The sequence below is a fragment of the Cicer arietinum genome, chromosome 7 (genome assembly GCF_000331145.2).
Source record: "Cicer arietinum cultivar CDC Frontier isolate Library 1 chromosome 7, Cicar.CDCFrontier_v2.0, whole genome shotgun sequence".
Classification (NCBI taxonomy): Eukaryota; Viridiplantae; Streptophyta; class Magnoliopsida; order Fabales; family Fabaceae; genus Cicer; species Cicer arietinum.
The window spans coordinates 3,050,652-3,071,529 of record NC_021166.2 but is presented as its reverse complement, the minus strand read 5'-3'; the positions used below and the strand labels follow the sequence as shown (position 1 = coordinate 3,071,529).

Genomic DNA, 20,878 nt, shown 5'->3' with positions numbered 1-20,878 from the left:
GAAAATTTATAGAAATTAAAAATATATTTAACTATTTTTAATAACACATTTTTATTAATATATACATACATCTTTAAGGACTATAAAACATTGTGGATAACGCTCTCAAAGGAAATTCAAATTGGAATTAGTCATATTGAGAGAGTCTATTCTCTTTCATTAGACGCAATCCTACGTAATCCTCTTGATAAAATGAATATGTGTTTGTTTAGGTTAACATTTGCAAATGTAGTTTTGAGTAAATTTTAATTTACAAACATATTTTTAGTTAAAATTAATTTTTCTCTAACTTAATTTATGTTTTGATTTTTTTTTCAAACGCTGTTTTATCAAATAATTTGTGTTTAGATTATACAATTAATTTAAATGTGCCTATACTAAAAAATTATATATTTTATGTAATGTTTCGGATGTTTTGAAATTAATAAAAAAAAGTGTGACACTTACGCAGTTTCTTAAAAAAATGATGTAGGTAATTGAACAAAATATCCCTCTCATTACTCATCTGACTTGTACAAATAGCTTCATTAAAAAAAAAAATTGTGTCCCATCATGTGAAGAGAGCAATGATACACATTATGCACTTAGTGGCAAAATAGGTAGAAAACTTTGTAATATTACTAAATGTGAAGTATCAATTATGTGCTGCTAAATGTGAATTTGAATCAAAATTAAATTTGATAAATAATAGTTTATAATATAATAGTTTATAATGAACCAAACATAATGTCAACCCCATTTTTCATTACATAATACCATTTAGAGTTGAAAATGAAAAATCAAATATACTTTATATTGTTGGGTGAAATAAATAATTTGTTTTTACAAACAAAGGTAAGTGGTAGATAATTAGTTAAGAGGATATATAAATTGTTAGTGTTAGACATCTAACTTTGAACCTTTTGGTAGAACTCTTTTAATGTTTCAAGCACATAACTATACAAATCTTGTCACATCGCCAGAATTTAATGTAGTAGATTCAAATTAAAAAATTATAAAATTAAGAAGATAAAAATTGTGAAATTAAGACAAAAATTCTAGATTAGATAAAATAGGGGAACAATTTATAGTTAAGGTAAAATTTAACATTTCAATAATGTGCAGGTCCCGCATGGATTTGGATCAATACAAAGCTAGGAAATGATCCATGTGCATAGGAGTAGGACCACCTAGATTTATCATGATGACCAATTAAATTATTCTGTCGTTGTACCAATAGTCAACTAGTAGTAGACTCCGGGGTTGCATTTTCTTGCAATTGCGATGCACCCAGTCTTAGCTTCACATGCTTCTTCAACACCTCTCACATTGATTTGGGGGAGTTGTTGTAAAGTACTAGTATATTAGCAAATTTGTTCTAAGTGATAAAATTAGCAGTGAAGTTTGGTACCTCTATTTCAAACCAAACACATCTTTAGCACTTGCTATAAGGATTAAAATCCAATTTCAACTTTGTTTTAACAGCACATGGAAGGAACAACTCCTTAATTCAATATCCTCCGCAACTCAAAATTCTATTAAGATGGACATGACTAAAAGATTCAACTGTTTCATTCATTTTATCTTCAAATAAAAAATCTCTCACTCTAAGTATACATTTTTTTTATAGAAAACACTATAAGTATACATTGATCTAACAAAATGATTATACTACATTCACAACACATCACTAACGTTACAAACTTGAATTTTCTCTAAAGTAATGATAATAATGACGTATACTTTTATGTGTTATCGAAGATATGATTTGACGGACTCGAATTTGATACAATTACTACATCACATAATTTTACGCTGTAAACAATTTAAGCTGCCTTTTTTAAATCGAGCAGTTCAAATTATACCATCAATTTTATGCCGTTGATTCATATTTAAATCCGACATAAACATAAGACTACAAAAAAGTATTGCCAGCACGGCCACGATGTAACAAATCATGAGCAATATTATCCCTAGCCTGAACAGCAGCAACTGATCTCAAACCATTCTCAGCCACCATCTCATCATCAAAAAGTTCAAAACTCCATTCATCATCCATTTTCTCATTCCTCATCTCACAAATATTATGCAAAACACAACAAGCTCCAAGAACACCAGGCAAATCCTCAATCTTCACCTCAGTCCTCTTCTGCAAACAAGACCACCTCCCTTTAACCCTGGAAAAAGCATCCTTAGCAACATTTTGAATATCCCCAACTTTCTCATTAAAGGCATGTTGTGTCCAAGTAAGATTCTGATGTGTATAAGGTACCAAAATTCCATCCATTAAAGGGTACCCAGAATTTCCAACAACCCAAACATCTTTCAAATTCCCTCTCATAACTCTCTGATACAAAACTGATTTCTCCAAAACTTGATCATCAAGGTAACTACCAGGCCAACCAATACAAACATCAGTGAAAATTCCTTTGGAATCAACCACACCTTGAACAGTAACAGAGTAAGAAGTTTTCTGATTCCTTTGAGTGTGTCTCTTATTGAAATAAGAATTAACATTGGACTTGGGTGCAATAATTGGGATATGAGTAGTGTACATTGAACCACCAACATTAGATATTCCAGATAAAGACTCAAATTCATCTTTAATTACCTTCATTTGATTTTCTTCAGGCCAACGAATAAACTTTGGCATAAGAACATTTTTAATTGCGGAACAGACCTCGAGAACAAGTTTGTGACAGGTGGATATACCTAAACCGAACCGTTTCGAAACGAGTCTAAGTGGATCACCAGTTGCGAGTCTCCAAATACAAACCGCCACGCGCTGACGTACCGGAATAGCGTCGCGTAACATCGTGTTTTTCTTCGTAACTGCTGAATCGAGTTCTCTGCATATTAACTCGAACGTTGATTTACTCATCCGGAAACAACGCCGGAACTCTTCTTCCGGAAAATCAGGGCTGCTACATTTCTCCCACCAGTCTTTTGAACGGTCTTTCACCCATAACCGTCTCTGTGGGCCCGCAATTGAAGAAGAAGAAGAACTCGCAGCTGTTCCAATTAGTCGGGATTTTTTGGTCGGTGATTCGTTGAAGTCGAATTCGATTTCAAATTCGTTGGAATTGGAATTGGAATTTGAATTGGGGTTCATAATAGGTGTTGTTACTATTTGCTGTTGTTCTTGTTTTGGTAATTGTTGTTGTTGTTGTTTATCGAGTTGAATGAGGGAACTGAGAATATCGTTTAATGCAACACTATCGTTGAAGTTATTATTATTCCATTGAATTTGTTGTGTATCTTCGGGGTGATTTCTCTTCTTTGTGTTTACATTAGGTTCCATATCTGGGAACAAAAAGGAATAATCTTCTAGAGAAGGGAATGAGAAGGAATCAATTTCCATGTAAAATTGAATAAAAGAGTTAAGTTTACTTTAGTGTGTGAACGGTGAAGAATTTTGAAAAAATAGGGAGAGATTTTGAGGTTTTATAGTGAAAGAGAGATTGGTGAAGGGGAAAGCTGCGGAAGCGTGTGAGAGAATATGAACGCGGTGGGTTTGACCCTATTGAGTCTGACTATGACTACTAGAAGTACTACAACAACAAGTGTTTGGGAAAAGATAAACGTGTTTTATTACTCTATTTTGTTGGTTCTTAATCTTATCAACGCGTTTCAAAAACGATGGAAATTGAGAACGAAGTGTGTCAGAAGCTTCGGTCAATAACAAGAATCAATACACTGTGTATTGGGGGTGGGGTTCCAAACCAAAAAAGGTAAAAAAAAGCGAGTGGGTCCAGGGTAATGAAGCTCGAATAAAATCGCCTTCAATTAATATACTTATCACTTATCATGCCTGGGATCTGAAAACCATTACTACATCATTTCTCTCTTGTTATTAAAGGAGTACAATTCATAAAACCAACAAAATTTAGATGTCTAATTGGATTATTTTTGTTTATAGATAAAGTTACAAATATCACGTTTAATAATATTTTATATTTGTTAATTAATTTAGATCAATAAGAGTAATTTGAGTATCTTTTACTACTATTTTTAGTCTTATCCTAAAAAATTTGTTAACTAAAAAAGACTACGTAAATTACATTTCAAATAAATCATACTAACATTTATCTTTCTCTAAATACTCTTAAAATATTATTACAAACAACCACTTGTGAGAAAATGGTATTTTTTTTGTTAAATTAAAACTCTTGAAATAAAAAAGGGAATATAATATAGCTTTAATAATTAATACTATATTAAGGAGAAAAAATAATGTAATTATCTACTATATATAAAACTTTAGGTTTGAGAGAGTATTTTATCTAATATAATTTCTTTATATTCGAGTTTCCACTCAATTTTCACGATTTTTTGCTATTATTAGTCACCCCACCTAGATATGTTTTTTCGGATTCATGGACATATTGATATAGAAAAAAAATTAATGCTCAACACACATAGGTTTATCAATGTGTTTGCCTTTTATAAATTATTTTTAAAAAAATATTTTAATATAACAACTAATAATATAAGTTTTTGACTAAATAATATCACTAATCTCTTAATTTTATTTCAGTTAATCTTTTAATTTTTTATCTTTTTTGTTTCTTCCTGATTTGGTTATCCCTATCTTTTGTAAAAATTCAAAAAATTTAAACAAAACTCATAAAATTAATTATTATCTTCAATATAATGTAATTTCATCAAATTCATAACTTAAATATTTAAATAAACTCATATTTTCATCTCTAACAACATCAAATAAAGAATGACAAATATTAGTTTATTTAAGCATTTGAGTTACGAATTTGATGAAATTTGTTTTATATTAAAAAATATAATTAATTTTATGGGTTGTGTTTGAAAATTTTAATGAATTTTTGTAAAACAAATGATAATACTGTTGACATTTTAAAATATAAAAGATTAAATTATTACTTAAAATTAAAATAAATTACTAAATCGGAAAAAAAAATATAAAAGACTAAAACGTTAATAAAAATTAAGTTAAGAAACTACGAGTAGTATTTAGTCTAAATTTTTTAATATAAAAAAATTAAATTTGTGATGTCTAATTAATTGAAAATATTTTACAATAGCGTTGCTATTTAATGATAATCATGTAAAAAATATAATAAATAATTTGAGGTACATCATTCAATAACGAATTTATTACAATGTAATGTCAAAGAAATCTGACACATCACGATTTTTTTTTATCTAAAACCACAATAACTTTAATAATTAATACACTTACACCTATACAATGTTTCTTATATTAAGGAAAAAAATCATGTAATTTTTTATACATAAAACTTATGACTTAAAAAATGTTTTATCTAATATATTTTCTTCAAACTCGAGTTTTTACTTGATTTTTATACGAATTAGTTGTTTATGTATTTTTTAGAATTAATGTAGACATATTGATAAAAAAAATATTAATGTTTATATATATATATATATATATATATTCTTTGATCAAAAAATAAAAATTATTAAATATAAAATCAAATATATTTTAATTTCTTTTATATTTATGATCAAAGAAAATGCATATATTATAGGTTGATGGAATATATTTTACTTTTTGTAAATTATTAAAATAAAAACATTATTTCAATGTTACTACTATTAGTAGAAGTTTGACAATACAAATAAATAAATTAAATTTGCGATGTCTAATTAATCGAAAATATTTAAAAATATCATAACTATTGCATGACGTGTAAAAACATAATAAATAAATGAAGATACATGATTAAATGGACGAATTCAAAAAAAAAAAGTAGTGTTAAGTGATCCAACAGTGTTAGGTGATCCAAAAAAAAGTAGTGTTAATTATTGCATATTTCTTTAACTATTTTAACAAAATAGTGTTAGGTGAGACAATAAATATTATGGTAATTACAATCCTAAGAAAACATATATAAAAGTAGAATGCATATAAAATATGAGTTAAATTGTGAGTAAATGAACTGTTTAAAAACTAACTATTAGTTACCATAAAAAAGAAACTATTAAAATTATAGTCTTATAAAAAATATCTCTATAGTGTTAATTTCTATCTTTTTTGTGTCCCCGTCCTTTTTTATTATTTTCAATTTTTATTTTATTTAAAAAATTAATCTAAAATATAAGAAGCTCTTTAAAATATATTTTTTTTTTATCAAAGTGTTTCTTGCTTCAGATAGAGTTCTTGTTTGATATGATTTTTTATATTATTATATGTAATATTTTTTATAACATAAAACCAATCAATGCAATCAATCAATTTTGTAGACTAATCTTGTTGCACATAAAAAAAAAATTCTAAAAAATTATTTTATGTTAACGTTAGTCAAATGATTAAATGCACATGTTAAAATAATACTTATATTTATATTATAGGTAATTGATTATTTTATAATTACTATTAAATATAATAATAGAAATTTAACAAATATAGAAAAAGACAAATAGTTTTATTAAAATTACATTTTTCTATATAATTACTGTGGTATATCAAAACAATCTTAATTAAAATGACAACTAATATTTAAAATCTTACTACTATTAATAATAATAAATAGTATATAAAAATAATAAAATTGAAATACACAAGATCAATAATTTTGGGATATTATGATGTTCGAATCATACATGTTAAAATATATATAAAAAAAATTAACTATTAATTTATTAATATCTGCAAATTAAAATTTCAATTAGACATATTTATTAAGTGATTCACTTTCTTTTAATGAGTTGACATGCAAAATTTGGTGTTGTTTTTTCTTTTCAATTTCCTCATATAACAGTTACTATTCATATAGTTAACATTTGAAGATAAAGAGTGTGACACTAGTGAGAATGAATATCTAGTCTAGCTATGAATTAGAGTACTCGTGGTAATAACTGAAAATTCAACAAGTCTTTGACTATCCTTCATTACCGGTTACCAGATTGCTTGTATTAATTCCTTCTCTTAGCAAGATTAATGACTATCATGTTTGGTCTCTCATTGGTAACGACATATTCTTCCTTAACTTGACTTATGAACTTGTATCCTTAGAACATTGACCAAATTAAATTTTTAGTTTTATAGTTTAATTCAATTACCATTTAATTCTTTTAAGTTTTTTTTTTACCATGATACACTATAATTACAATGCTATAATTATAGTCAATTTGCAACATTATTCTTGTTTCTAATTATGTTAAAAAAGTTGTTAAGTGTATAAGTGACTTTATCGGAAAACTACATATCTCCTACATGTCAAACACAATTCATCAAATTACATTTTTTAATTAAAAATAATTATATTAAATTAGATGAAACTGATAGGGTTATTCATATTTAACTAAACCCATAAACATATTTTGTCTCATCTTCGTCATCTACACATTCAGGTTTTTGAATTTTTACTTCTGATTTTTTCTAAAACTACAAATTGAAATTCATTAGAGTTCATTTCAACTGCAAATTGTGATTGTAGAAAAAGAATAGAAATCCATAAATTTCAATGGACATGGTGGATTTGAAATTTCTCACAAACAAATAACATGAAGTGGGGTGGTGCGACGCATAACATAACACAAGTTCACTATAATTGGTTTTTGACCATTAAATGATTATGAATTTTAATACACACTCTTCTGTTCCCAAATCATTATGTGATTCCATGCTTTCATTTTTGCAGATCACACTAGATGCTAAAAGTCTTTCGACTAAGTTAAAAGTTAAAAATACTGACAATAAGACATTCTTATTCAATACTGCCTTGCACATATTTTCGGGTAAGTGATAAAGGTCATAAGCATAACCTAAATGGGGTTTTATATTTTGTGCTTGGAATATTATTTTGAAATTTACAAACAATTTTCTTCCAATAATTGACTGAGTGCATCAGAATTATTCTAGTGCATGGTTCTTTTAACTCAATTTTATTGCTTACACTTGCTGCTTAAACTTGTGAAAGTAATCATTTTGTCATTATACACAGGCTTCTGTAAGTGGTGCATCAGTTAAAGGGCTAAAAGGTTGCAAAACTCTGAACAAAGATCCAGATCCTAAAAATCCAGTGGAGGGTAGCGAAGAAAGGTATGTGTAATACATACTTGATCTCTGGGAATTCTTAAACTGGAATAGGACATGGTAACTACTAGTACAGGAGAAAGAAAATTGTAACTACTGCAATTTGCTTTCTCTTAGCCCAGTGGTTGTGTAAAAAGTTGTACAACCTATTAAGTATTTGCAATCATCTTTATTGTGTGAGACACGTACATATATGCATTTTCTTGTGCATAACTGTTGTATGTTGTATCCGACAGATAGTGACCAAAAAGGCTACCTTCTGTAGCTCCCTTCTTTTGTCTTTAATTTGAATTAGAATTCTGAAACATTTCATTCATCATCTTCAGTATTCATCTAATGCACAAGTATATTTTTTCTCAATATAATCTATGTAAGACCAAAATTTCAATGAATAACGAAGAATTAAATCTGGGCATTGAGACTCTTAATTTAGCTTAACAGACCATCTTCATAATGCAGGGATGTGGTCACTTTCCCAGGATTTGTGGATTGTGTTTATCTTGACGCTTCAAATGAGTTGCAACTTGATAATGACTTGGGTAATCTAATATATATCAAGAACACTAAGTATGCAATTTTAGGCCCCTACTACAGATTTTTCTAAGCAAAAAATAAAAAGCTTGACCTAACAAAACCATAATGTTTTTTCTAACATGTGATAATTTAAATATGAAAATCAAGATACATCGTTCCAATATTATTTTCTTCTAAAGAATGTGAATTTGGCTTTTGAAACAATGCCATGAACATGCACCAGCATATCAGTTGCTTTAATGGACATCTTACATTGTATCTTTGTTTTTGTATATGTCAACAAATCTTTGTTACTACTATGTCTGTGGTATTGTGCTTGGTTTATGGGCTTTTTCAGCCTCAAGCTTTCGCAACATTGATGAACTCAGCTTAATTTCACCTGATTCTCCAGAGACCAAATCTACAACTTCAATCTGCATAAGATCCAGGAATAAATATTTCTAATGTGACAAAAAAGTATTTTGATGAGTATAAATATGTTTTATTTTAATTTTATATAAAACATTATAACTAAACAAAATAAACGAAGAATTGAGACCTTCAACTGCGAAAGGCCTCTTTCTGCTCTTTTTCTGTTTACTGCCGACCCACCAGGTAAAGTCTCTTTGCTGTAAGAGAACCAACTCCACAGTTAGTAATGTAATCAAATTACTCAATATAATGATATATAGAGTTGGGTCTCATATTTTTATACTGCAATCAAAATCAGAAAAATTTCACAAAATCCAGGTTAGGGATAGTTCTAGAAAGTTCTTTTGCCGAAGGACTGCACTGAAGTTGCCTTCAAAATGATATGCAATATCAGGTTGCCAGGTAGATATACCTCTTAACATGACCTATTATATCGGTTTCATCTTTAATTTAGATCAAACCTCCGCCTTAGATTGCTACCAAATCAAGACTTTAGTTATCATGAACGACAATATCACAAAACAGCTACTAAGAATTAAATACTTGGCCACAAGTTCTTCTTTTACTATTTCTATCGATATGAAATCAAATGTACACTTCGCACCACAACCCAATACTAACACAGACAAGTATGCTATATAACAAACCTCACAATCACAGCCTCCAATTTTTCATCTATAATGGAAGGGCCATATGGATCCGTGATTGGTAATGCTTGCACTTCCAGCTCTGGCTTGATAGACTGCATGTTAAATCGAACTCATAAACAAAATTTAAATGCTAAAAAATGTATCTTTAAGATAAAGCTTGCAAGAATAATCATTATATGCAACTGATAGAACACTTCTTCAAGATGCAGATTAGTATATCGTTTATCATCTCACCTATGCACCAAATAGAAACTAACAGTATAAAACTCTGCAACCTCTCCTGCTTACACTATGCTGATTGAAATGATAAAAAATGTCCATAAATATAACCCTTATGTTCTACACCAACAAGCAAAAGCTTAAAGTTTTATAATCAGCAATTATCCATGTCAGTGGTTTGTTCAAAATAAAAAAACAAAAATTACAGCAGATTATTTTTCATGAATTTAGAGCACAAGGCCAAAAATGGTCATTTACTTAGACTCTGACCTTTATGAAAGTTTTGACATTTTGTATCCTCGTCTCAATTGGTTGTATGAGTTCAGCAAACTGCACAAGTGTAATAACAATCATATTATGAAATTGTAAATCTAAAAGAAAGGGAAACATGAGGAGATCCATGCCATATGACTAAGTTAACAAGAGCAAAATTGGATAAGGTTTTAAATTTGGCTAGCTCCCATATTATAAATGTATAAAAGATATTTTTTGATAAAAATTATATCACCGAATTTCAAGAGCTAAACATTTGATCTGTAGTATACTAGTATTGAACAGTTTTCTCAGTTTAGGTACCAAATTCTGTTTTGTTTGAAATTTGCAAACAGACCGCTAAATAATAATACGATCCTTAGTTTAGACTTCAAAATAATCTTTATACAAAATTTAATCTCCTTTGACTATTAACATCCATGACAATCCAAGATTGAAAAAAGAGTTTGGACAGAGATTATGACACTTCAAAGATGAAAGCAAAGTTCAAACTTCAGACTCTAGTTATTTCGTTATTTTTTTACTCTCACAATACAAACTAACTACCAAGTCTGGGTGTACAAGATACTTCCGGATTAACAATCCCCAAGACATTAACTTAATGACCAAATCAGACAACAAGTGTAAGAGAGATACTAATTGACAGCTAAAAGTTCTGAATAGAACTAAGAAGACTGTTGCATGTAGTTTTCCTCACCAAGAAAGGGAAAAAGGGGAGTTTCAGCTACTTCACTGGTTCACAAAAGTGCAAGTATAATCTTATCAAAACCAGAACAACAGGAATTTTTTCAAATTCCACTAAGTTATACATGCTATTTGACAACACTAATCAAAACAACATTTCAATATTTGGTTGAACTGTAAGACCAATTAATAAAAATTAGGCTAACTAGTTGAAACCATGAAATTGTTGGTACATAAGAAAATCAAATTTGAATATAATTAGCAGCTAATAACCAAAGGAAACTAATTAATTTACACACAGAAAAATTAAGAACAAAATATATGTCCAAAAACGGAAGAAATAAAAAACCTGTTTCTTTTCAAGCATAGGTCCATCGCAAACTCCAATCACAATCCGGTTCCTTGCCAATTGAGCTGAAGTCTGCACACAACATTCAACCTTTTGCGTTATTATATGAATGAATATATAATTTGGAAATAATGAATCAGAGATTGAAAACAGAAAAGCAGAGAGAGACGGTGAGAAAGAGGCGATGGCCGTCATGCAATCGGTCAAAGGTGCCACCATTGACGACACATTCATAGGTATTGGGTGGAGAGAGGTTGGGAACCACCATGGGATCATCATCGTGAACCAACGCCATAACCACTCGAAATGAAGAAATAGATTCTGAGTCAAAGCCGGAACAGAAGCAGGTTGCGGTGGGTTGTCAAACGAGAACAGAATATACCAGTATTCACATGTAAAAATTACAGTCTAAATTTTTTATTTTTTAATATTCCGTGTCAAATTTTGTATTTTTTACCACTATATCCTACTTTTTAAGATTGGTTACCAAAATGCCCCAGTTTTGAAAATGGTTATCAAAATGCCCTACTTTTTAGGGCAAGAAGGAAAACTCTCCCCGGAGGAGCGATACATCAAAGAGACTAAATTTTTTCCCCTAGTAGGAGGTCGTTAACACGTCTCGACGTGTTACCAATCCCATCCCTCCTCTCCTTGAGTTCCCGTACTATGCTTCTCAACGACATGTTCACTAAGCATATCAATCCTACTTCCACCACAAAAACTGCAAACATCAAAACAGATCCAAAATCATTCTCCACTCTCAAGGTAAAAAAACACGTGCCTAACTTATGACAATATGAACTAATCCAATTATTCTAATGCTAATAGGTATTACACATGCTGATAAGATTGCGTTGACACAGATACACCGTATACAGGCATAGCTCTAGATTCAATAAGATCCAAAAACAAAAAATTAAACCCAACACTCACAGCAAAAAAACTATATTGGTTCACAATCATAACCCATCATAACAAAAAAGTTTACCCTGATCACAAAACCTAGCTTTTTATAAGAACTTCTATTTAATATCACAAAAGTTAACACATTTTTCCATCCAGCAAAAACCTAATTCATCTTCTTCATCCTCCAAATTATTAACAACAACAACAAAAAAAGCTAGAACTTTGTATTTTATATAATTAAGAGTTGCAACTATTTGAAAATACCATAATCTCAGCGATCTACAAATCTTGATATAATTAACCAAAATGCATAACATATAATATAATCATAATTATCTTGGCGAGAAATGAACCATAACCTGTAAAATCATCAATCGTACCAAATCAGCTAATAAAGTTACAGCTTGGGAAGCAAAAAACAATGAAAAAGGAAGGTTCTAGAAGCCGGATCCATAAACAAAAGGAAACACCAAATCGGAGAAACAGAGGGAGAAAATCACGAAGTTGATCTCAGATTTTGAATGAATAGTCCTCGTATGAGAGGTGAGAGATACAAGTGGAAATGTACGGTGCAAAACTCAAATGAATAGTCCTCGTATATTTTCCTAGTCTTTTTGAATCTTACACCTCACTGTAACATATCTCATGCTCACAGACCCCACTTGAAAACATAATGTAGGTTTCTTTTGTAATTCTTGTAATTGTTAAATTATGATTTAATAATTTGTTGAGGTAAAAATTGATATTTCTATATAAACTTATTAAGTTTGCTATACCTATCATTTTGCATGCTGCCTTATTAAAAAAAAAGTGATACATCAATATTTTTGGGGCCAAAATATAGGTTTGTGAAAAAAAATGCAGATATATACGAATTGATGGGTCAAAAAGCATGACACTGAACAAGGGGACTATTTTAGTTAAATAAGTAAAATAGATGATCATAGGTGTAATTGTGTCAAACGTATTTTAAAAATATTAATATTTTTAATTTTACAAAGTTTAGTAAAACTCATGTATACTAAGTAGGTCAAAGGTGGATATAGTGGATTTAAATCTCCATCATACATATCTAAAATTTATGCAACTTTTTATTATCTGAGTTTGCATTTATTAAACATATGTTATTTAATTTTTAAAGATAATTTAAAAAAAACGATCTTTTTTAGGAGTCATAAGTAGGTTTTAAATAAACTTATGGCGGAGTTTGACCGAAAAGGTTGGGGTGGCCGACATAAAAAAACTAAAACGTCTTATATGCAAGAAAAAAAGTAAAACATAAAACAAACACTTTATATGGACAAAAAAAACTAAAACATAAAACAAACATCTTATATGCAACAAAAAAACTAAAACACTTTATATGGACAAAAAAACTCAAACAAAAATGCAACAAAACTCAAACATTATGCAACAAAAAAACTCAAATACTTTATATATATACATAAAATCAAACACCTTATCTGCGAAAAAAAACTCAAACACTTTATATTGATATAAAATCAAACACATTATGTGCAACACAAAAACTCAAACAAAAATGCAACAAAACTCAAACATCTTATATGCAACAAAAAAACTCAAACACTTTATATAGACATAAAATCAAACACCTTATGTGCGACAAAAAACTCAAACACTTTATATTGATATAAAATCAAACACCTTCTGTGCAACACAAAAACTCAAACATCTTATATATGCAACAAAACTCAAACATCTTATATATGCAACAAAACTCAAACATCTTATATATGCAACAAAAAAACTCAAACACTTTATATAGACATAAAATCAAATACCTTATGTGCGATAAAAAACTCAAACACTTTATATTGATATAAAATCAAACACCTTATGTGTAACACAAAAACTCAACAAAAAAAAAATGCAACAAAACTCAAACACTTTATATAGACATAAAATTAAACACCTTATCTGCGATTTTATATCAATATAAAGTGTTTTGTAATTATTTAGTTTAAAGTAGGGCAGTTTAATCATTTTACATATAATTTTTTTTTGGGTGGCTGTGGCCCCCCTTCCTTATGAAGAGTTGGAGATGTAAGAATGACAAACAATCACTTTAGTTTTGTCTCATTCAATCTTTTTTTATTTTTTGACAAATTTATATTTGTATTGTTCTTAATTAATGTATTTTTATAATTTAAATAAATGAATATTATTTTAGTAAAAAATAAAATAAAAAATAAATTATTTGATTTAATAAAATTTAATTGTTATTTTGTTTCTTCTATTTTCATTAATTCATAAAAAAATTATCTTATTTAAAAGTAGATAATTTTAGTCAATCTTTTTAATTTTTGAACTAAAAAATAATAATTTAATCTATTTTAAATGATATAAAATTATTTAAATACATTAATTATTTATTAATTAAATTATTTATTTTCAAAATTAAAAATTAAGATTTTAAAAAGTTTTATTACAATTTTATATATATTAATTATTCTACCCGTATCTATACATCGATATTTAAAGAATTCCTATTACTATTTTTTAATTGAAAAATCATGAAAATAGATCAAAATATTTTAAAATAATAAAACTAATTTTCCGAAATTAAAACCGTAAATTGTAACTCGTTCCCAAATGTGTGGCCACATTTGAGTATTTGTTTACCCTAAAATCTGTGAGGCAAATAAGCAGGGAAGACAGTATGTCCACTCATTAATTATTTATTAATTATCACTGACACTGTACTCTATCAACACTCAGCTTACTCTATTGCTGCCATGGCGTCCCTTCTCAAGCTACCTTCCTTTATCTCTCCTCTTCACCAAAACGTAATTGTCTAACTTGTATTTCTTTCTACTACTTTATCAATCAGTCTATTGTTTATTAAACTTTTCTTCTTCTCTTCTTGCAGTTGAATTATGTCAGCTTTTCGCCCATAATCATGAATGCGCAATCCAAATTTAACTGTGTTAGTGTAAGAAATGGGAGATGGAATGTTCCTAACATGACGATAAAAGCTCATACTGCTGTTGGAGGGGGTGTAATTCATAATGAATCGTTCTCATCCAATGAAGAAAGTGGTATCAAACTGTTTTATTTATTTATTTATTATAGTGACAAAAATTAATTTTGAATTAATTTTTTAGCAACGACTAATATTAATAATCAGTATCAATATTTTTTTTCTTTCTGGATTTCATAAAATTGATTTTGTCTAATAATGATTTTTATTTTTGAATATATTCGTGTAAAACTAAAAATGAATTATGGAGTTATAAGCTCCAAATTTTAATTTCAAGTTAGAATTAGTTCTAGAAGCAAAATGAATTATATTCAACGGTAACTTAACATGTCAAAATTAATTCTAAACCTTCAAATAGGGTATTTTATGATAAATATTGGATAAATTGAGAATAGCTTATGAAGATAAGCCAGTTGAGAACTGTGAAAATACTTGAAAACTCTCATTCACTGTTTGAGAGTTGCTGCCTATTAATCTTTCTTATCATTGCTATTGCTACTAGTATAATTTTTTCTGGTATTTTTCAGATTATGGGGTTGTTAATGTTCACCATGTTGGAATTTTATGTGAAAACCTAGAAAGATCACTTGACTTCTATCAAAACGTACTAGGTATGCCTGCAGCTCTTGAAACTAGATATAATATTTTTCTGTGTTCTTAGAAGTATATTGATTGATAATAACTAATCCAATTAAATGAGATATATACATATATAGGTCTGAAGATAAATGAAGCAAGGCCACATGATAAGCTTCCATACAGGGGTGCATGGTTGTGGGTAGGGTCTGAGATGATTCATTTGATGGAACTTCCAAATCCTGACCCTTTAACTGGACGACCTCAACATGGGGGTCGAGATCGTCACACTTGTATTGCAATCCGAGATGTTTCTAAGCTCAAAGCTATCCTTGATAAAACTGGTATCCCTTCTTCCATTCTCATAAAAATTAATAAGATATAACAAATACTAGTATATAGTAGTTTCAATATGCTAATGTCAAATCGGTAAGTTATAGCATACACTCCTGGTGCATATTAATGTACTTTTTTGTTTATATTTTATTTTGAAGGGGGTAGTTTAATAGTGTATTAACTTGTATAATGATTAATAATTGTCCCTAGTGTATAATATTTTTTTCATATACTACAACTATTGTTTGAGTTAATCTAATAGTTCGGTCTAGGGATAAAAAGACAGATCTTCAATTTGTAGATTACAGGTTTAAGCCCTGCTCATTGAATTCAAATGTCTTTTCTATTTTAGACTAGAGCATCACCCCCCTTTCTTAGTATTATTGTAAAATTTTGTTGATTTGAATGACGAAAGTAAATTGATTCCTACAATTTTAGGGACTAATGCACGACGTACCTTGGGCTTGTGGTGTTAATTTTTTGGTGGTTGCTCATCCACCTCTAATGTTTACTCAAAATGTGTAAAAAAATACTACTAGATTGGAACTTCCGATATGTCATTAATCCCATTTTTCACTATCAAATCCTAAGATCTGATAAATTGCTGAGAATTGTAGGGGACTGAAAGAGCATCTACCGATTTTTTTTGTTGAACATGGGCTTGTGGTGTTTCACACCATGATTTGCAGCCTTTTAAATGGCTGGTTTTGTTTTTCCAAAGAAAATTATCTATTTTATGTCATTTATGTGTTTTTTCTATTTTGTTTGTAGGTATCCCCTACACACTTAGCCGTTCTGGAAGACCAGCAATCTTTACTCGTGACCCCGATGCCAATGCTCTAGAGTTCACACAAATAGATGAGTAATGTTTTTGGAGGTTATTAGGATGTCTACAGAACAAATGACTAGAAGATAGAAATAAATGTTTAGATGATTGTATATATATGTAAAGGCTGAACAGAGTCGCTGAGATTCTTTATGAATTACGATATATATATAAAGCAACCAAAGATCCCCAAAAAATATGATTTCATTGGCATATATAAGTTAAAGATTATTTCACATCGTGGTGTCAAACGTTATAAAATTGGCCCTTTTTAGTAGGAAGAAAACTTGGTATCCGAAGTTAAAAAGGGAAGAAAACTTGGTATCCGAAGTTTGCACACTCACCCACCATGCGCACAAACCCCTTGTGCTAGAATAGATGGTAAATTTGATTCGTTTGATATGGTAGTGTTTTAGTATGTACCCACGTCATCTTTCTACTCATAAGCAATGTAAAAACTAGTCTGTCCATTTCAAAATAAAAACTATTTAATAAATCCACGTGAAAGAACATATATATGTCTAGAAAAAGAAAAATAAGACAAAAACAAAAACTAAAAAGAGTAGCTCCATTACTTCTATTAGGTCCCATAGATGGCAGAATCAGATAAGGTGTTCCATATCTATAAAATAATAATTAGTTGCAAAAGTGAATTTTATGGAGAAACTATCAAGAATAAAAAAGTAAAAGTTCGTTGACTGTCTTCACTTGCAATTTTCCTATTTCGCCTCCTATAGCCAAGATGAAGGGGTTGTCCTTAGAGAAAGAAATAAAAAATATATCCCCCTAACAAACACCATAAAAAAAACAAAAAAGCACTCAGTGTAAATTTAACAAAGATATCATGATTTGTATCATACTTTTCCATGACTCGATGAGTAAGAAAAAGAAACTTACTACTCCAGGATTTTTAGATGCTACACAAGTTGGTTGGTTGTTGAACAGATCCCAAAGCTTTACCTGTAACAAATATTAGCAGTCAAATGAGATGAATTCCAATCAGCAACATCATTATAACATGAAAACAGCAAAATTGACTTCACTCATACCGTTTTGTCCGAGGATCCGGTAGCAAGAAGCTGCAGGAGGTCATGTCAACGACGAAGGGTTAAAATAAAGTACATTATAAATACATATTATCATTAAAATGTTGAATTAAGGATACAAATTATAAATACATTAGGTGCCGACAGATTGTAGGATACTGATGTAGCAGCTTCATCATGTGCATGAAGGGTGAAAGTAGGATTGAGCTCAGATGTGGAATCAGAGCTTGCAGTCCGAACATCAAAACACTGAACAATATCATCTTCAAGACTCACCTGACAGAACAATTAAATCACTTTCAGCGACATAATATACATGTGCCTTCAAAAAATCAAAATTAAAAACTCATCTGGCAGTAGAGATTACTCAATTCCTTTTTAAATGTCACTTTTGCAGATATTTTTTGTTACTATTTATTTGTCATTTTCAAGTTCAATGCAACATTTACTATTGTTATGTCAATCATACCTCCAACTATTTATTGCAAAGGAGATAACTAAGTGAAATTTGATAATAAATAGTTAAGAGTGTCATAGGAAAAAGATAATTTCAGTAAAAGCAACAATTTATTAGATTTATTGATATGTGTAAATAACCTTGAAACAATAGCTAAAAAGGAACAAAGGGAGTAGATAATAAATAAATTCAATGTCACGAGAAGTTGGTAGCTAAAAGATTGAGATTAATTCTATTATCAAAACAATTGATAAAAATAATGCTTATCAGAAAAAATGACTATTATTGACTCTATTTGGAGAACCATATGATAGGTACAAAATATCCACGGCCGTTAAATAATGAATACTCTCTGCTAGAGAAGCTATTGCGAACACAAAGTGAGTTCTTACCTCCCAACCAGATTTTCTCTGTACGCAAAAGCTAGAGACATCGAACCTTTGACCATTTGGTTAAGATGTTTAAATCCCTTTCCACTTGAGCCAACCAAGTTTTGGTAACATAAGTGCTTATCATATCATATAAATGAGGGTTAAATAAATTTTCAGTATCTATAAAAATTCACTATTTTTATAAAAATTTAATCAACTTTTAATTATTTATGTTCAGTCATTGTCCCTAATTTTTGTCCCTAATTTTAAATCAACTCTTGTATATTATTCAAAATTTTGAATGATATTTTGTAGAAACATTATAAAATTTTCGTAAGAAAGTCGTTAAACATGTTCTACAGTATTAAGAGATTAAATGTTGACGAAATTTTGCATAACGACTAAAAACAACATTTATAAAGACTCAACTTATTTAATCATATAAATAAATATGTATGTTATTTTTATACCAAAACTTAAAATAAAGCAAATGGTTTCATATAATTATAAACTATGGTAGAGAGCTTAGGAAAATAAAACTGAGGAGATGTGATGTGTTGTTTCCATTACTCTTAAAGTCGTTAGAAATAAATCAATTCAAGCATGTCCTATTTAGTAACAGCATGCATGGAAGAAGAAGCCACTTGACTGTTACAAGTAACAGTTTAGTTACCTCGAGAAGACCGTATTCATGATTTACAGTACGCGCGGTAACAATGACACAATCAGTTGGATAAATGACCAGGTCTTGAAGTACATCAGAATCGTTTTGATGTTGGATTATAAATATTTCCAAAACTCGAACTTAATAAACAATCTCCCTCGTCTTCGTCATCATAGTTTTCCATGTGGAGTTCATGCAATGCATTGGCAACTTCATCGTCGACGGCATCGACAACTTCTTCGTATTCATTCTCATTATTAGATTCTTGAATATTAATATTATTATCGATTTGGGAAGGAGAAGGTGGATGATCAGCACACGGCACTCGTGGTCTAAAAAAGAATTGCTGCCACAAACTAACAAGAGAAAACCCTTTGTTTATTTATAAAAAAAGTAAATTTAACACTTTCTTTAATAGGGTAAATATGGGTCAGTAAAAAATAAAACTGGGGGCTTAATTGTATATGGGTAACTTCGAAAGTTAATAGATAATTATTTGTTTTTTTTTTCTATTATAATTATGTTTTTTTACTAAAATTAATGGGTAGTTACATTATTGATTGATTTTTTAGTATTTTATTTTAATGTGTGTTGTATAAAAAAATAAACTTTCTTTGAAATCGATAGATATGAATAATGGTATATGTACGAGATATTATATTTAAAAAAAATTAAGATACATTAATAAAAAATATGATTTTTTTAATATAATTTAACTAACATATTTAAATTGTTGAATTCATAATATAAAATTATATAAAAAAAGATTTAAAAAATCAAAATTGTATTTAATTATAACAACCAATAAACTTAAATACATAAATAATAGTAATTTTGTTATTTAAATATAATATATATTATATCATATTAAAATAAAATATATATCAAATATATGACAAAATAAAATGCTGATTATGATGTGTATATCAAATAAAGATATGATAATATTTATCCTGTCACTATTATATCATATCCTTGTTCAGCTTTATATGCATCAAACGAACCCTAAAGATTAAAATCGCTTTAAAAAAACTAGAGATCCATAATTACACAATCAAAATACATGGAGGGTCAAAAGTTAACTTAAGCTTATATTTTATTAAATAACAAAATAGTTTTTATATTTTATTTTTTTTACTAAGTATTAAAAAAGCTAATTTAAAATAAATGGATTTTACATATTTGGAAAGGTTAAAGTAAAATCATTACTTGCGTAGATACAAAATATTTTTGTGTGATATGAGGCACAAAATGACTTATAATATTCCAAAAATAATAAATGTTGCAAGATTTTGGTAATGTAAATCAATATTATATAGATTCATAATACTAGTGTCAATACTTCAATAATGGAATAATGTCTCGATATACATGAATATTTTAACTTTATTTCATCTATATTAAACTTACATTCTTATCCAACAAATTTCAGTAATTTGAGCTAAATACAATGACTTAAAAAAATCAGCAGAACGTGCACTTAAATTCTCAAATTATCTACAAACCTTTTGTACAGTCCAAATTCTGACATTTTTTTTATGCAGCAAGTGAAAGAGTG

General features: G+C 28.9%; 3 protein-coding genes and 2 long non-coding RNA genes across 10 annotated transcripts; 2 read left to right on the top strand and 3 right to left on the bottom strand.

The window, feature by feature from the left end:
• Positions 1 to 1,529: 1,529 nt before the first annotated feature.
• Positions 1,530 to 3,409, bottom strand: LOC101501102 (protein ALP1-like). Its single transcript, XM_004507908.3, has one exon. The coding sequence runs from the start codon at positions 3,338 to 3,340 to the stop codon at positions 1,895 to 1,897; it is 1,446 nt and encodes a 481-aa protein (XP_004507965.1). The 5' UTR covers positions 3,341 to 3,409; the 3' UTR covers positions 1,530 to 1,894.
• A 4,261-nt stretch (positions 3,410 to 7,670) lies between these two features.
• Positions 7,671 to 8,603, top strand: LOC140918919 (uncharacterized). Its single transcript, XR_012161376.1, has 3 exons — positions 7,671 to 7,719; positions 7,926 to 8,023; positions 8,477 to 8,603. It is a non-coding gene; the product is annotated as an uncharacterized lncRNA (long non-coding RNA).
• Positions 8,604 to 8,648: 45 nt separating this feature from the next.
• On the bottom strand, positions 8,649 to 12,681 carry LOC101500583 (phosphopantetheine adenylyltransferase). 4 transcript variants are annotated; one of them, XM_073363921.1, is made up of 7 exons: positions 12,403 to 12,681; positions 11,307 to 11,858; positions 11,138 to 11,209; positions 10,102 to 10,161; positions 9,610 to 9,704; positions 9,090 to 9,159; positions 8,649 to 8,964 (listed from the first exon to the last, which is right to left on the bottom strand). In XM_073363921.1, exons 2-7 carry the CDS (start codon positions 11,430 to 11,432, stop codon positions 8,848 to 8,850), a joined length of 540 nt encoding a protein of 179 aa, XP_073220022.1. In that variant the 5' UTR covers positions 11,433 to 11,858; positions 12,403 to 12,681; the 3' UTR covers positions 8,649 to 8,847. The 4 variants fall into 4 exon arrangements, with proteins under 4 accessions (XP_073220022.1, XP_012573454.1, XP_027192902.1 ...); XM_012718000.3 differs by lacking the exon at positions 11,307 to 11,858 and having other exon boundaries at positions 12,403 to 12,680; XM_027337101.2 differs by lacking the exon at positions 12,403 to 12,681 and having other exon boundaries at positions 11,138 to 11,227; positions 11,307 to 11,670.
• Positions 12,682 to 14,755: 2,074 nt separating this feature from the next.
• On the top strand, positions 14,756 to 16,973 carry LOC101500266 (uncharacterized). Its single transcript, NM_001364987.1, has 5 exons — positions 14,756 to 14,850; positions 14,934 to 15,102; positions 15,572 to 15,655; positions 15,761 to 15,964; positions 16,728 to 16,973. The coding sequence occupies exons 1-5, from the start codon at positions 14,800 to 14,802 to the stop codon at positions 16,820 to 16,822; spliced, it is 603 nt and encodes a 200-aa protein (NP_001351916.1). The 5' UTR covers positions 14,756 to 14,799; the 3' UTR covers positions 16,823 to 16,973.
• Positions 16,974 to 17,325: 352 nt separating this feature from the next.
• LOC101500040 (uncharacterized) lies at positions 17,326 to 19,685 on the bottom strand. Of its 3 annotated transcripts, XR_190125.4 has the most exons (6): positions 19,330 to 19,685; positions 18,678 to 18,793; positions 17,961 to 18,104; positions 17,832 to 17,861; positions 17,680 to 17,742; positions 17,326 to 17,568 (listed from the first exon to the last, which is right to left on the bottom strand). It is a non-coding gene; the product is annotated as an uncharacterized lncRNA (long non-coding RNA). The 3 variants fall into 3 exon arrangements; XR_001144307.3 differs by lacking the exon at positions 18,678 to 18,793 and having other exon boundaries at positions 19,330 to 19,684; XR_003474002.2 differs by having other exon boundaries at positions 18,678 to 19,683.
• Positions 19,686 to 20,878: the final 1,193 nt, after the last annotated feature.

What these genes read in the sequence shown, in the direction of transcription:
- LOC101500583 (XM_004507906.4), bottom strand. Translation starts at nt 11,416, where the DNA reads ATGATGATCCCATGGTGGTTCCCAACCTCTCTCCACCCAATACCTATG. An exon ending in CTATGCTTGAAAAGAAACAG is followed by an intron (nt 10,162 to 11,137) that starts GTTTTTTATTTC and finishes ACACTTGTGCAG; the next exon opens with TTTGCTGAACTCATACAACC. An exon ending in TTGGAGGCTGTGATTGTGAG is followed by an intron (nt 9,160 to 9,609) that starts GTTTGTTATATA and finishes GTTCTCTTACAG; the next exon opens with CAAAGAGACTTTACCTGGTG.
- LOC101501102 (XM_004507908.3), bottom strand. Translation starts at nt 3,340, where the DNA reads ATGGAAATTGATTCCTTCTCATTCCCTTCTCTAGAAGATTATTCCTTT.
- LOC101500266 (NM_001364987.1), top strand. Translation starts at nt 14,800, where the DNA reads ATGGCGTCCCTTCTCAAGCTACCTTCCTTTATCTCTCCTCTTCACCAA. An exon ending in TCTCTCCTCTTCACCAAAAC is followed by an intron (nt 14,851 to 14,933) that starts GTAATTGTCTAA and finishes CTCTTCTTGCAG; the next exon opens with TTGAATTATGTCAGCTTTTC. An exon ending in CTCATCCAATGAAGAAAGTG is followed by an intron (nt 15,103 to 15,571) that starts GTATCAAACTGT and finishes GGTATTTTTCAG; the next exon opens with ATTATGGGGTTGTTAATGTT.